At 26.1% G+C, this 17,260-nt stretch overlaps 1 protein-coding gene across 2 annotated transcripts in view; it reads right to left on the bottom strand.

Moving 5' to 3' along the window:
* LOC113553278 (ATP-binding cassette sub-family G member 1-like) overlaps window positions 1-16,290 on the bottom strand; it is a 34,675-nt gene extending 18,385 nt beyond the window's left edge. Inside the window, exons 1-2 of one of the 2 annotated variants that reach the window (XM_026956526.1) lie at window positions 15,539-16,290; window positions 3,039-3,294 (exon numbers count right to left, since the gene is read on the bottom strand). In XM_026956526.1, the coding sequence (XP_026812327.1) occupies window positions 3,039-3,147 (109 nt within the window). In that variant the 5' untranslated portion in view covers window positions 3,148-3,294; window positions 15,539-16,290. Of the gene's footprint in view, window positions 1-3,038; window positions 3,295-15,538 lie in introns of those variants that run through there. The other variant, XM_026956527.1, reaches the window with a different exon arrangement.
* Window positions 16,291-17,260: the final 970 nt, after the last annotated feature.

Below are 17,260 nucleotides of genomic sequence, written 5' to 3' on the forward strand. Positions count from 1 at the left end.
AAATTTATATTATAATATATATTTAATTTATTTGCTTTCAATGTTATATGTCGTTTCACATCACGCTTTAGATAGCTAGGTTTTTAATTACTTCAAATTTATTCAAGAACTTTATGAGTAACTTTTTATATAAACTCAAATTGTTTTAGTTATATTTAAAATATTTTTACTAACGTTATTTTTTTTATATATTCTATCATTTTGAAATATAAAAGCAGCTAGTGGTTCAATAAGAAAATATGAGTAAATTCAATTGTCTTATACTTACTTAAAATAAGGAATACATTTTATTGTTAAAATTAAATTGTATACAAGTTATCTACATAGTTTAATTTACATTTTATAAATCTAGAGTAATTGAATAACTATTGAAATTTAATTAATTTTCTATTTTTTTCAATTGCCTATCATTAAAAAGAAGTATATTTGGAGTTTATATTATTTTAAGGAATTATTCTATTGCAAACCAAGTATTCTATCATTGCTGCATAAATTATTTATTTTTAAGGCTGTTAATAATGAATATTGTTTTAAGTAAAAATAGTAGATTAAATTTCTCTACTTAATATTTATTTAATGTTTTAGACAACAAAATACGTCGTAATTACACGTGTGAATACTACAAATGTCTTACTGCAATATAGTTGTTACGGAAATACTCGTACGTTATATTGGACTTGGATATAACTAAACAGAACCGGAAGGAAACTAAAGTCAATATAAATTCGTTTTCTCTTTTAACTAACAACAAGATAGCTAGTTCGTCACGGTATACAACATACCATGTATTTTGAATAAAAAAAACTGGTAGGTATAACGAATTGTACAATTTGTTTAAAATTAAATAAATCGTTTAAATGTAAAATATTAGAACTGTACATAGATACAAACATTTTTTTTTAGGTCGACAATTAATTTTATTTAAAAAAATATAACTATATAATTTATTCCTGGAAAAAATATAACGCATAAGATACTAATGACATTAAAATATATAGGCGGGAATGATAACATAGAATTTATATTTAGAAATGATAAATATATTTAATATGTGTGTGATAATATATATGCTAAGCACTTAAAATCAACTAAATACATATTTTCAATATATTTGTCATTAACTATGGACATTTGAAAGAAAATTAAGAAATAATAATCATAAAATAATTTTACATGATACCTTATACATGGTATACATGGTATATAACTATTAAACATTAAGTTTTGCACATTTAGATTTAACGATATTGCTAAATAAATGGTTCTAAAGTTATTTTTTTGTAGTAATAAGTAATAACTAATAGCCAATAGGCAATATCTACACCAAGTAATATTTTTCAAAATAATACACTGAATATTATGTAATAAATAATAATATATTTAGACTTTTTGAGTAAGAGTATAGTTGTACATAAAAAGTTTTATACTAGTGATATAATCATAAACTGTTTATTTAAAAAAAAATAAAGTGTTAATTTTCGAAGATAAGTTGTAGCTACAAAAATATACTCGTCATCATAGTTTACGATAATTATATAAAGACATATTATATTATAAAGAAATTATACTTCAATAATAACCTTATTTTTGGACCTATTAAAATAATAAACATTTGAATTTCTAATGGTCTACAAAACCTTTAAACCATTCCTTTTTATTATTAAACAAAAAACATTGCAAGTTAGTGAAATGTTTAAACCAGTTATTATAGCAGGTTGTCAATCTAATATATTATATACTTACTACAATAATAAATTGTAGATTTCATTTAGATTTTTTAATAAAACAAAACCATGTTAAATAATATAATGAAATCATTTTATTGAGTAAAAATGTATAGTGAGATAGTTCCGAGAAATGTAAAAAGTAAAGAACTGTCTCGGTAAAGGAGTTTCAAGGGGGTACAGAAAGTATCTAGTGCATGTCATATTTAATATATAATATTATAGGGTCTTCAACTTCAGGCTTAAGCCGGTTTTAGCTCATTAAGCTTTTGGAACCAGCCTGTCAAGGCTGACCGATGTCTTGATCTTGAACTTCGAGATCCTAACTCTATCCAAGTAGTAATTATGAAGAAATTAGTCAAATTTAATAAAAATAAAGTAATAAAATAATTTTTTCTTTTGTAAAATTAATTTGGCGAAATTAAATGATTCTTTTTACTTTATAATCTTATTATTCATTACCTATTTAATCCTCTCCTGCAAATAATTTTGGCCTGTGATGTCAAAATATATATCTTAAATTCAGCCTGCCATAAAAAGACTTGAGATTCCTATTATATTGTATTAAACAATGAACTGTATTAAAATTTGAACGTAATTTATTTTTACATCGCGTTCGTGAAATTATTTTAAATGAAGTTTCGCAGTGATGATCAAGATTATTTGTTAAAAGCTTATCAGGTTGCAGTTCAACTATATTAATAAATGTATTTTGTCAGTTTTGTGAATGAAATTTAAATGTTCTTAATAATTCAACTAGCAAATTCTATAAAAAATAATTCAATATATATATGCAGTCTATGTCGTATTGAAATCTGTATGCATGAAACATTTTTAAATTTACTGAAAAATATGAATTACCTACTTCAATAATACGGGACTGTAAAAAATATATAACTTGGCACTGGTCAGCATCGAAAACGATTTAAAAATGCAAGTATAGGAATAGAAATATTTTCAGTATCTACCTACTTACAATAATAATAACATAGAATGATCATTTTGATGTACTTAAATAATTGTTATCAATCAATCACTCTCATAGTTTTACTTTCATCTGCTATCATTATATTAGTACCTATAATTTTTCATACATCAATAATAATTATCAAGCGAAATGTTGTCCCGTGGGCCGATACACACACATCAAGCAATCACGTAGGTAGTATATTATAGTAGGTCAATGCTAATCAAGGTTATGACTTATGAATGTTTTTATATAACACTACCAAATATATAAATGATACTATACATTACAAACTATTATTAGTAGATTTTTTATTCGGTATTAAAATAATATAAACTTTTTTTTACCTTTGCGCAGAGTTCCGACGTCAACAGTGAACTCGATGTCCGTAAATGTGATGTCGATTGGATTGTTTTTGGGAAGGTGCATAAGTACCATTCGGGTAGCGGACGCCATGTTTTAATCCGAAATGGTATGTACTTGTGTTTTTTTTTAATTGATCGGTAGACTGGCTTATTTCTAGGACTGTCTATGTTCTAACGATGTTTCGTATACGTAGCAAACGAATTATTCATCATAGGATTTTGTCATTTGATAGGAAACCTGTGAACGAAAATATTTTGAAAATGTTATTTCATTCAAAATAGAAATGGATAATATATTCGTTGATATTGAGTTGGTTATTTTGTTATATTGTCTAAAAGACTGCAACAAACAAAAGTTTACGAGTTTTTTTTTTAAACTCGTAAATATTTAAATGAATACTATCTACTCAAAGAAAATGAAACAAAATGTCAATGATTACAATATTACATATTTAATTGTTAAATATCTGAAACATGTTTTGAGCCTTATATACAATTTATCATATTAAACGGTCAGCATATTATATGTTTATATTATAATGTAGCCCAATAAATTATAATAATACCATATAATCAAATAAAAACATTATAATATGCACACATAATTTATCACACTAATAATCTAGCGCGACATTAATTACGAGAATTGATAAGTGGAATAATTACACAAATTGACATCATTAAACTGGTGTTAAGCAATAAAAACAATAGGCGGATAGATGATAACTAATATATTATGAATTTAAAAATTTGATCAAGTACCTAGAGTCTTCCATTTTAATTTTTATATTGTTATTTATTAACATAATATTATAGATTTTAAGTTAATTACAATAATAGAAAATATTATTCCTAACCCGTAACTATAATAAAATTTAAAAATTACATAATTAGAAACTTTAGGAAGTATATTTGCATTGTGCTGTATATATTACAAAAATTCATAACTCATTGGTTATGAACCAATAACTAATAAGGTTATACTATATTTTTTAATAATACATTTTATAGATCATTAATAGATTATATTATACATTCATTTTCTAAAATAGTGTATAGAAAATAATCTAAATAGAAAAAAAAGTTATCGACAGAGATAAATATTATGGGGAATTATCCTGTACAGTGCTTTTACTACAGTATTTAGAATTATAGAGTATTCATATATTGTACTTGTGAATTTGGGATGTCAGTAAGACATATCCCAAAATAAGTTTCTGATAAAATTACATATACATTTTTCAAAAATATTCAAATAAAATTTAAAAGCGACAGTGGCGTAGTTAGAGTGGCTGCAGCCTCCCTTTTAAAAATTTCTTGAAAAATTAAAATGCTTTCATCACATATGTAAGATGTAACTTTCTGACTTCCGTCGACGTATTATACATAAGATGTGAATTCGTTGATGCAATTTTCATGAAGGTTACTGAAAAAATCTAAAATGTCATATATGCACAACATTTATTCTGCGGGTTATGTAAACTTTAAAAAAAATGTTCATTTCAATAGTTCCTGTAGGTATTAGTTTTAACAAATGACATTGTTGAATAATGAAAAAATTGAAAAACCATTGAAATTATACAATTCATGTTCAATTTCCTATTTATTTAATTACTTGTTATAGCCTTGTATAGATAATGCATTTAACGATAGAAATCGCCTGTTTTAGATTAGTACACTTGATGATAATTCTCGTATATTATATCCTTTATTTGTATAATTTTAATATTTTAAAATATTCAAAATATAAATTTTTAGTCTATTACTTTCATTTTAATTATCTATCAGCTTATTTAAGTATATCTATTATTTATAAATTTGTGTAGACTGTAGGTGCAAGAAATACAGTTTATAGAGTCTACAGCGTTATCAGTTTATCACGTACATTCCCATAACTGAACTCTTAAAGTAATATACAATAAAATACATCGTTATTATAAACTAAGTGCAAATCTGATAATCTTTGTAAATAAAATCTTTAATTTCAAAAAAAAAAAAATTTAAATAAAAAGCTATAGATAGTAAAGATTGGATGTATTTACCAGTATAATTGAATTTTTTTTTTTTTATAAAGTTATCTATACAAAAGTGAAATATCACATCATAACTACTTTACATTATTCGCTATGATTCTACAAAATGTCCGGGCCATAAATGATAATTTTTACATTTCTTACCTACATGTAGAATTCTATACAGTATAAATTTTCTATTTTCCTAGGAATCTTATAAATTATGAGTTTTTTCCTTTGTTCGTAACATATATACGAAACATGCGTTTTTATTAATTGTGTATAGAAATAACGGAAACTTAATATGTATATCTCGTGACCATTGTCAAGGTTTCCATCTTAATTTATAAACACACTTTACACTGTATTATTACTTATTATGCCGTTCACACATCGCAGCCACATGTGTAATATACGTTATACGCCTACTTAGGAGGCAGGTACCTGCAGTGTATATTGAAGGTATATAGGTACACATATACACCACCCTTTTTGCCGCAACTAATATTTTGTGCTATTAGTATTATCATTATTACATTTTGTGCAAAACTAGGTTTAAGCAGCAGTAAACAACGAACGGGTTAAGTAACCGCGTGTGCGTACCTATAGGCAATATATATATATATATATATATATATACACCATGCGAGTGGTTCGCGTATTTTATACACGAGGCCGACGAAATTACAGGTTTCTCAGAGCATCGGGGAAGCTGTATGTGCGGAGCGCATTCACGCGTGTCGACACTATCGCTGCCGCCATGACAATCTCTGCAACGGAGGAGTTGCTCAACGATATACTAGACTGCCGACGACACACATATGTTTTATTTGTGTACGCTGCACAGATAGGACACAATCACCGTAATAATATTATACATATATGTATAAATATTACCGCAGCTATTATATAATATACATTTTTATCCACAGCAGCATTTACGATAGATCTCGGGCCGTTCGTCATCGCACATTCGCGTATAGATATTACATTGTGTACTTATAGGTATATTGTACATTTGCCATCGTTAACCGCGGTAGACAAGTAATTAGGATGTATTGGTTTCAAAACTATGTATTATGGGTATGTCAAAGAAAGACAGAAAAATTAAATCTGTGAAGATCCTTTTCGATCTCAGACTTCATCTGGTTTTTTAAAAATGTAATTACTTATAACTTATGAAGCATAATATTAAGGCTATATTAAAATATATATGCGTGACGATTCGCTGATATCCAGGGTCGATATTTACCGTAATAATCATATATATATATATATATACCATATATCTATGTTTGAGCCAAAATTGTTTGACCTTCGCTCCCCTGTGTACAAATGTAAAATATAAATATAATATATCATCTTCAATAACTGCGTCAATATTAAACTTATATTATATTTTATTATATTATTATCGAAGTATCAATAATACACAATACTACACGTTGATTGTAAAGGCGTAAAACCATGAGATATAATGAAACACGTAAAAATATTAAATTTTATATTATAATAGATACAAAACACACTACAACAGTACAACATAATATACAGTATACAGTATATACACCTATAACATTTAGGGAAACTTGAAAAATGGTTCTTAAACATTTCCAATATATCCACAACGTTTGTTTATTTAATATACAAATACATTCGATATGTGTAAGTATACTACATTTTTAAATTTAAATGTCATCATAATGAAGTTTTTTGTAGTTTATATAACATTTAACATACATATAAAATTAAACTTATGACCTGAACACCATATTCAATGTGTGCAGTTGTTATGAAATTCATTTCTCAACTATTAATGGTTTCAAACATTCGTTAACTGCAAAGCAGTTACATTTTTCTAACTTTCTATAGACGAAGGCAACCTAAAACTATAAATATAAAATAATTATTTAAAATTGCCTTACTAGGTGATATTACATCATATACATATTTTTTTTTTAACTAATTAAGGAAAATATTATAGAATATTAAGTTTTCAGTGGTTTTCTTTGCCAAAAAGTATTGGGTTCTGTGTCATATTGTACTATAATAGAAACATTTTCTCACAGATTGCGCATATGATGAAATTTTTACCAGCATTATCATAGTTACGCATGATAAAGAATGGAATCTTGTTATAATACAAAACATCATGCTTGGTTTTGATAGTTTATGTATAATGTACATTATATAACTATTTAAGTCTTCTATGTACCTTACATTAAAATCGTATCTAATTCTTTCAAGTTTATTATTTTTCGAAGCTCATTAATTTATGTATGAATCATTCGATGGCATGTAGGTACATATCTTAAATATTTTTTTTTGGATTTGAGTAAATATTGATTTATAATATACAATATTACATACGTTGAATTGGCATTACATAACGAGTTAAAAAATTAATGATTTTCTTTCAAATCAATACGTGATATTAATTTTAACGAAATTAAAAATAATTTAATTTACATTCGTTTTGAGATTAGATTATCTTTAAATATAACATAATCAATAGGTTTTGGCGTATGGCTCATAATAATTATTCTATGAGCATGATATTTAATTATGGAAACAGTTTTTAATATATAGCATTCTTTAAAAAACTCTCATTCAATAATAACTCGTTTTAGGAATAATATAATATTAAGACACAGAAATAGCATCAATAATCATAACATGTTTGAATAGATGTGAGTAATAAACAGATAGTTAGTGGAGTGTAGCTGATATTTGCTTAAATGATGCTATATAAAAAATAATAATAAAAATAATAAATCTAATATATTTAAATGTATTTTTAGTTTTTATCTATTTTTTACATGAGCTTTATTAATTACCTTTTGATTGCAGGTGTGAATCCAGAATATATTTACGGGGGTGGGGGGCAATACTATGTGCGTATTGTATTTTATCAGCTGCTAAAAACAGAAATCCTAAAATGTACCTGCGTGGCAGAGCATACAGAGGGCATGGTCACTTGCTCCCCTTAGATCCACGCCTGATTAGTTCGTTAAGTTTTTGTCGTTTTTGATTATTTAAACTATTTAGGTGATAATTATTTGTACAAATACATGCGTTAAGTAGATCCATTGGGTCACTGTTTATAGGGTGGTGTATACTACTTAATGGTGTATACCTAGGCTATACATTTTAAAACGATTATTAAAAATAATACAATATTCATTTATAAAAATGAATATAGAAAATTTGGAAACAAGGTATTTTATAAAATTATTATTAAATATTAACGACAAAAGATAACACTTTTGTATTATAACTTTTGATTTAGATGCGTGTTTTAAGTTTAAGCCTTGTAAAACAAAACAATGCAAATTGACAAATATAAAATTACACTTATTATTATAATAACCAAATACGAATTTGCATATTGTTTTTTAAATTTAAATAACCATAGAGGTGCTATCTTAAAAAAAAAAAAAAAACATTAAAAATAACCTTGAATGTTTATTTTAAGGATAATTGAAGTCACGAATCGTCAATTTTTATTTCAGAGTACATCAAGAATAATTTAATTCTGTTAGTAGATGTATGTAAATAATATTAAAATTGAAACGCAAAATAAAACAACTAAGAAATAATAAAAACAGCAATACAGTCGTAGTTTGAAGCTACTTATATTTGTGCTTTGTTTTAAGCCACAGCTCTCAAAATGTCTTAACTACCTAGTCAAATTCTCTATTGGCCAGTATAAATGTATAGTAAATTATAAGTTGTGAGATTGATACTTCTTACAGACTAACGAAAATTTAAAAAAATAAATTAAAACTGTTCACGTTTATAGATAGGAAACTATTTAAAGGACCAATAATTAAAGTTAAATATCCAATAGCTAGGTAGATGCATTCTATAGTTGTTTAGTTTACGAATTAAGTCTTCCTCAAACGATACAAAGGAGAAAAGTAGGTAACCGCTCTGCTGAACAGTAGGAGTTGAGTGTAATTCTTCATTGAGTAGGTCACTGCAATGAATGTGTTAAATTTGAATTTAATAATAAATCATTAAATATTATGAAAAAGGACGTTCAGTGGAGACGGTGTAACAGAATATTGTCATTTATAATTTTATTATTAGTAATACGGTATAATTTTTAAGTAGGCAATAGCATATTATTATTCTAAATGTTATAAAATAATATAATAAAATAGGTAAATTTTTAAAGCCCTACAAAAAATATTTCTTAATTACAAAAAAAATTATTATTTCTGGTTTAATATCGAATTCTGTTCAAATTTGAACTTCAAATAACTATACATAAATACTATATATATATCAAGTTGATAAATCAGTAAACAAGATAGAATTTTTTTTAGTTTTTTTTGGTTCCAGTATAAACTATTTGTGAGGAACCTTAATTTAATTTTTTAAGCCTAGCTATAAAACTTAATGAACTTTAATACATAATAATTTGAAAATGTTCGTGATTTTGATTAGTTTTAGTGAAAATTCTAACTTTAAATGCTCATAGTAAATATTGTGATTATGTATTTTTAATTTTTTTCAATTAATTTATCTATAAACAACTTAGAAGAAGGACCTTGTATTAAATTTTCAAGGCATCATAAGGTCGAGATTTTTAATGACATTTATATAGAAATAAAACTGAAAAAATCAAAAATGTTAATATAAACATTTGGTAATTTAAGTATCGACTATATTTATTCGTTTTTGAGTTATATCAAGTATAAAAAATTGATTTAGTTGAAAACCGGTTTAGTGTAGAAATTCTTATTTTTCTTTTATTTTTCCTGAATATTATTAAAAACTGGGAATTTTCGATTTTGATCTTTCAAAAGTTACAAATATATTCAATTTTCTATTAAAAAATCATATTCAAAGTTAAAGATCGTAGCATTTTTTTACTATAAATTATGTACACATAGTAGTACATGTAGTACGTAAGTACCTAAATATAAGTTATATAAACATAATTGATTATTCAATTTATTAGTTCTAACTGTCAAAATAAAATAATAAACCATAATCAATTAATATCCGTATAGTAACTTGATTATACTAATTACGAATTAATTTTAGTTTAATGTTATTGTTAATCATATTGACTTGTATACAAGTATATTATAAACAGCTATCATAGTATTAACGACATTCGCTATTATTTATTTATTTATTATTTCGTGATGCATTTATAATAATTGGGTTAATGTCTGTCTGGCCTCAAACTTCCACTACTTAATCAGTTGGTTTCATCGTAGTGACCTCATTCTTCATTTTCCATCTCTAGAACTCATCTGCATTGTTTTATACGTTTAATTTTACAAGCATACTAAATCTCAAAATTGCATCACAAATTTAACTGTTAAAGAATGTTTTTGCAATTGTACGTCAAACACAATAAACCTTTCTCTGGTGTCATTTTCAGTACTTAATTAATATATTACTATCATTGCATAATGTTTATCCGTGTTATTATCATATACACTGCAGTTGATATTTTATTGTAAGATTAGATATTATTATTATTGATTTTTGGTCATCGGTCGCTAAGGCTGAATAAACTCATTGATCTTTAATTCAATATTTATAAACTGCGTGTTTATAGCTGTAAGGTAACAGGTTTCAACTGGTTATATCTTATATAGTACCAACTGGTTTTTTCATTACATGATAAACGACTCAACTCATAATCAGTTACTATTATTTTCTTAAGCACGACCTTTAATTTTTAAGGCTATTAGAGTAAAACATTTAATAATGAGTAAATCTTGCAGTAAATAGTTAGGGTTCGTTATGAATTATCAGTATCGTAGCTAACCTTCATTACATCATTGGAAAAATTAAATGTTGCGCCCTTTGTATTACTACTAGGAAGTAGGCACGTTATGAGAATAATGTACTCCTTATCACTAGTATCTTTGATTATAATTCTATCGGTATAGACTATAGACTATAGACTATAGGTACATATTATAGGTTAAATTATTAACTTTCACAAATACATGACAATTATTTTTTTGAATCGTTCGTAAATATCGTAATACAATTTAATTTGCGTATATTATTCAAAAACTATATGCTCTACAATTATTTTGTAATAAAATTATAACAGCTGTAGGTTTGTTTACCGCCAAAAATATTTCTGCACTCTAAACAACTGCACACATCGCTAACTTCTAAATATATGTGTATCCTTATATGGCACTAACCTTTGAGAAGGAACCTATCCACCATCTGCAGATAGTGTGCCTAAAGTATGAACTGTGAACGACGATCACACAATTTTATTCATCAAAATTTCAAATCGATTATCATAAATTTTGTCAGCAGTGGACCGGTTTATTACATATGTATACGAATATTATAAATATTACAAGCTAGATTAACTCCCGCGCGAGTATACACACGAATTATGTAATTAGTATAATCATTATTCATTACAAATTACAATATTTTACATAAAGATAATTTAAATAAGAAAATTGTAGAAAAAAAAATAATAATTTTATAATTTATACATCATGTACTTAATAGTTAATAGTATATTATTTATTTAATATTGAATAATTTAAAATATTTATATCACTAGTAATTTATAAACCCTACAACCAATTTACTAAAAAATGATGTGATTGACAATCATATCTGTAATATTGTAATAATTATTATCATAATCACTTTGTAATTGAAAACTAAAATTATTTATCTTTAAAATAATTTAATATCTTAAAAGAATATAGATAGGTAATATAATATAATAAATATTAAAAAGTCATCAAGTTTGATATTTAAAAATTGTCCACCCTCAATATGACTAGAAACTTAAAAAGGATAAAAAAATTAACTACTTACAGTGTTCCGATTTAATTTTTTTTAAATTAAATCTATAGTTGCGTGTTATAATGTTTTAGATCGTAATCTAGATTACAATATTACTTCATATTTATCAAATGTATTGAATAATATTATTATCTTTATTTTTCGAAAAACATTAAGAAATGGACCGGATTACAGAACATATTATAATTATTACAATTATTATTGATATAAAATACAGCCGAATCGCGATAACTTGAAGTTAAAGAGAGATAAAAATTCGCTTTGAGATATCTAACAATTGCGAGTCGACTCTATTTAAATAAATAATAATTATAATTTCTGATTTTTTTGAATAAGTAAAGACCATATTTTGAAGTTAATGAGATTTTCGTACTACTTGAAGAGTGTCCTGTAGTGATACACATTTATATTTTTAAATAAGAACTCCTTTCTTTTTTACTGTACATTATTCAGCGAATATTATATTTTTGAAAATTTTAATGTATTCTATTAAAAAAGATGTATATAATATTATAATAAGGATAATAGCTAGTTTTTAAAAATGGTTTTAAAAAAATATAAATTAAATGTTTGATATTTGATCAGGTATTATAAGGTATTATATTTGGATTATTTTTTCAAATTATAAATGCGGGTTTATTAACTATTAAAATTTGCAAATTGGCATTTCTCCCATATTTTTTGCTCATCATCATAGAATTTTTATATAAAAAATTGAATTGATAGACTATTTATTCAAACTTAATACGTCAACATTTGAGAAAAAGTATCTGATAAATAATTTTCAGTTGATAATGGGGGTTCTCGTTTGAAAAACAGAAGTTTAATCTTAAATATCAACTGGAAACTGCTAAGTAATATAAAAAATCTCAAGAATTAAAAAATATGGCGTTTAGTTAGGTATATTTAAAAATTCCAAAAAATAGATTTTGATTAATTGCATTATTGTAGAAAAAAGAATGAGCATTCTTGATGAACCCTAAATATATTAAGTTTTATTATATTAAACAATATTATGTATTCAAACATAAAAAATGGGAGCATATACTTTAGACATCATTACATCAATCAATCATTATATCAATAAATTACAGAATAGAATGGCAATAGCATTAACACATTATACCTACTTATTAGCAATTGCCTATTAGTTATTATTATTATTATTATTATTATACCGTTTGAAGTATATTATAACATATTATAGCATTCAAAAGGTTTTCAAATGATATATTGTTAATGTTTAAAAAAAAAATGTCGACTAACGACTTTCTATGTTTTCAAACCTACAATTATAATGAAATAATTAATCAATAAGCTTTTTATTAAAATATTAAATCTTGAAGGCTTTAATGCTACATTGAACAATTATAAGGCAATTATTAAAATTTAAACACTAGTTAAGATTAAAACTATTTAACTATATAATCGTAATATTTCTTCCTTACTCGATGATGTATTTTTAATTATATAGATACTATAACTTGAATAATTTGATGTATTCATATCATAAATAATGTACCTATCTAATGTAATGCATAATGACAGTTATAGTATTTTAAAATAATTACAGTATTACCAAATAAATTAGGTATTTTTTAAGAATTTAGATTTATGATTGAATTACCCCTAAATGTGAAGATGAGAATTTCGATGAAAATCTCAATAAATATTTGTAAGTGAATAATAACCACTACTTTATATCTTATTCTTAAAACAACAATATGCGTAGCTTTAATTTCTTTATGATATTTTTATTGATGAAGAGTTTTAGTAAAAAGTCTAAAATACTGAGCAACTAGCTCAAAAAACCTCCAAAACTCTTTTGTTTCTTTTCTACGTTACTCACACTCTACAAGAACTTTCCATGTTCAATCAAAAAGCAAAATCTTTTAAGTCAATTATTTAAAATATATAATCTGTTATTGTATTAATAATATACAGATTGTTAATTGATAATAATAAAGAAAAAAATGTCAAGTTTTAATTTATTATACTTGATTAAAATATAATATCACGTCACCATTATAAGTTTTTGTTAGTACATTGACTTCTATGATGTCTTAATTTTAGTAGAGTAAGCATGTAAAATATTACAATTTCTACTGAATTCAAATTTGTTAATGTTATTTGTTTATAATGATGAGATAACACACTACGCCGTAAGATGTGTTTTCTAGAAATAATTTTAAATTTTGAATCATAACACATTATCACTCTCTTACCTTGCACTACGCTGGCTATACTTCTGGATTAACTACTGTAATCGAATTATTTTAACTATAGAAAATAATGAAAAGAATAACTGGATAAAAACCTAAATTACACTAATTCATAATATTTTTAATTAATCTTTGGTTATAATTTAAACATTTGGAACTAATGAAACTACATTTAGAATATTATACATATTATAGAAGTATAACTATATATACCTCTTTATGTACCCATATTTAATATAGTCTACAATTAAACCACGACAATAAGTTTAAAACAATGATATTATTTTTGAAAATTAATTAACAAAATTAATAATAGTAATAGTTTTCATGAATATTCAGGGTTATATTACTTATTTGACTAATTTGATAATATATAATATTAAACAATAGTTTCGTAGCCTATGTTTTCGGCACCGGATGTCAATTAGTGTTTACGAACAGTACCTACCGAATGATAATTCAAGAATACTGTAAACACCATGTGTATACTATACATAATAAGAAATAAGAAATAAGAAAATAAATAGGTATTATACTAATATGTATAATTGTAAATTATGATTAAGTAACTGACGAACACTGGCCGCCTAATATTAGGAAAGTTGACAGTGTAACACTTGTAGTACAAAACATTTTGTAACACAATCTATTAATAATCGAATATTATAATAGGTATCTTTTACCTGTATGTGATGATGGAAATAAAAAACAAAAATGAATAACTAGCAGGTGGCATTTAAATAGTAACTCGTGATACATACCTACTGTTCACAATATTATAATTATACCAATCATATATATTATAGTGCTTATAATAGTACACTGTTTACATCGCCAAAAATTTCAATATTACCTGCAGCCGATTTAGAGGACTGCTGACATTATTGCATCTAGACACGGAATTTTTGAAGTTTTAATTATTTTGTCAATTTTTATATTGTACTGTGATCATCCGTCGAACGCTTTATAGCAGGTTACAACCAATACGACCGTTCAAAGGTACACTAGGTCGATGGTTTGTGCATTTGAGCGTGTTATGCATACGCACGACTGAAAGAGAAAGTAATAACGAATCGTCGTCATATATACCAATATAATAATAATAATGATATGATTATAACGTTGCAAAGAGAAACGAGTATAAAACAAAAATCGTAATATCGCGTTAAAACGAGATATCTGCAGCTGGAAACACACGAATTAAAAATAAACCATTCACACTTCACGTGGATACATAATATAAATAATAGATTTATAAGGTAATATAGTTATTAATATTTAATGCTATTATATATTATACTCATAATACAATATTCCAATAACCGCCACCGCACCCAAACGAAGGCCTCAATAATACACATATGTCAACGTAAGAGAATTGAAATAATAATAATAATATTAACAATAACATCGATGTACGTAATTCGCAAACCTGGTATAATATATCCTTCGTTGCAGTAGTCGATGACTAACGAGCGGACTATGTTCACCGACGTATATCTCTTTTGCAGGCGTAGTACCTATCATCCACCGGGGTGACTAAAGCGGGATGTTGTTAACGGGAAAATATTAAGCAATTATTATTCGGATACAAGGCATGAGAAATAAAAGAACAGGAGAAAAACAGTTGACAGTGTAGAAATGACAATAACGACGTGTTTGTTGTCCCCGTCTTCCGGTTCGATTGACTTAGGTCGTCGTCGGCGGCAATCGTCTCGTTTTTTAAACGGACGACGGCAATAATATTATTACGAAAATAAAAACTGCATACACGAAGCGGCTTTACCGCCGAACTCGAATAATTCACCACACACGCACAGGGCGGTTAAAAACGGAGGGCGTGTAATAATACAAAACGCACAGGTATAATATACGATTGTGATTTATTAAATTAATATCGCATTATAAGAGTAGCGCGCCAATATCAATGTGGCGGCAGACCGCTGTCGATACGTTGGCGAACACAACTGGACTGGCCCGGGCCGACAGATTTGTTTACCTATAATATAAAATATCGGCGAACGTTCTCGCGTGCGCGCGCGTGTGTGTGTGTTACCGTGGTAGTAAATCGGTAATAGTAGTGTAACTGGTAACAGCAGTAATAGTAATAATAAATAGTAGTAGTAGTAGAAGTAGTAATAGTAGTAGTAGTAGTTGTAATGTACGATCGTCGTCGACGCCGTGAATGCCGAGTACTGAGTATAGTGACTCACGGTGTTGTGGACGACGGTTTGATGAAAGAAACGACAACAGTTGAACAGCTGATCGGCGGCTTGTGGCAGCAGCTGAGTTTTGCCGTGGCAAACCGGTTAGCAGGACGCTATCTATGGGGGGTCATCGAGACCACGGTTATTGGACACAATAAACAATTGTCTTAACTTCTAAGCACATGAAATTAACTATTAAGTTAATACGATCGCTATATATATATAATATTCTATATACATCATGTTTTTAAATTTTAGAATGAAAAAACGAGAATATTTGTGCAATATGTACCAGTTTTAAACAACACTAATTTTGTTTTTTTTTTTATAGATTTAGATTATTAATAGATACTAGACTACTAGCTTGAAATTCTCTCCGAATATTAATAATACAATTTTCTAGACATTCCGTGGTTTTGTTTTGTTTGAGGTACTCATAGACATTTAAAATTTTCAATTTTTTTTTAATCCACAAAGTTTGATCATTAAATGATTAAATAAAAGATTCCTCGAGTATAAGCACGGCACTAGAATTTTTTTCCAGGGAGGGGGGGCAGAGTGGAACAAATATTTTTTTACATAGGCTAAGGTTTTTTCAACAATCAATGAGGTTATTTAAATAAAATATAAATATGTTCGTATCATATAACGATATAACATAATATAGCTATTAGCTGTATAGTACAAACTTTTGAATAGTTAAAAATATTTTAAGAATAATGTCAAATATTTTTATGTACCTTATGTAAGAAAATGTTTAATCACAGACCTTCAACAAGTTTCTTTATTACTTTAGTATTACATACCTTTGTGAATTAATAATTATGTTGTTTTTACTTACATTTCATAAATATAAATTAAAATAATTGTGTTCAGTAATGAACAGATGAATTTGTTTGACTCAACTTTAATGCAATGATTTGAGATACATTTGTTTATTTATTTTC

The sequence above is a fragment of the Rhopalosiphum maidis genome, chromosome 2 (genome assembly GCF_003676215.2).
Source record: "Rhopalosiphum maidis isolate BTI-1 chromosome 2, ASM367621v3, whole genome shotgun sequence".
In the NCBI taxonomy this organism is placed as follows: domain Eukaryota; kingdom Metazoa; phylum Arthropoda; class Insecta; order Hemiptera; family Aphididae; genus Rhopalosiphum; species Rhopalosiphum maidis.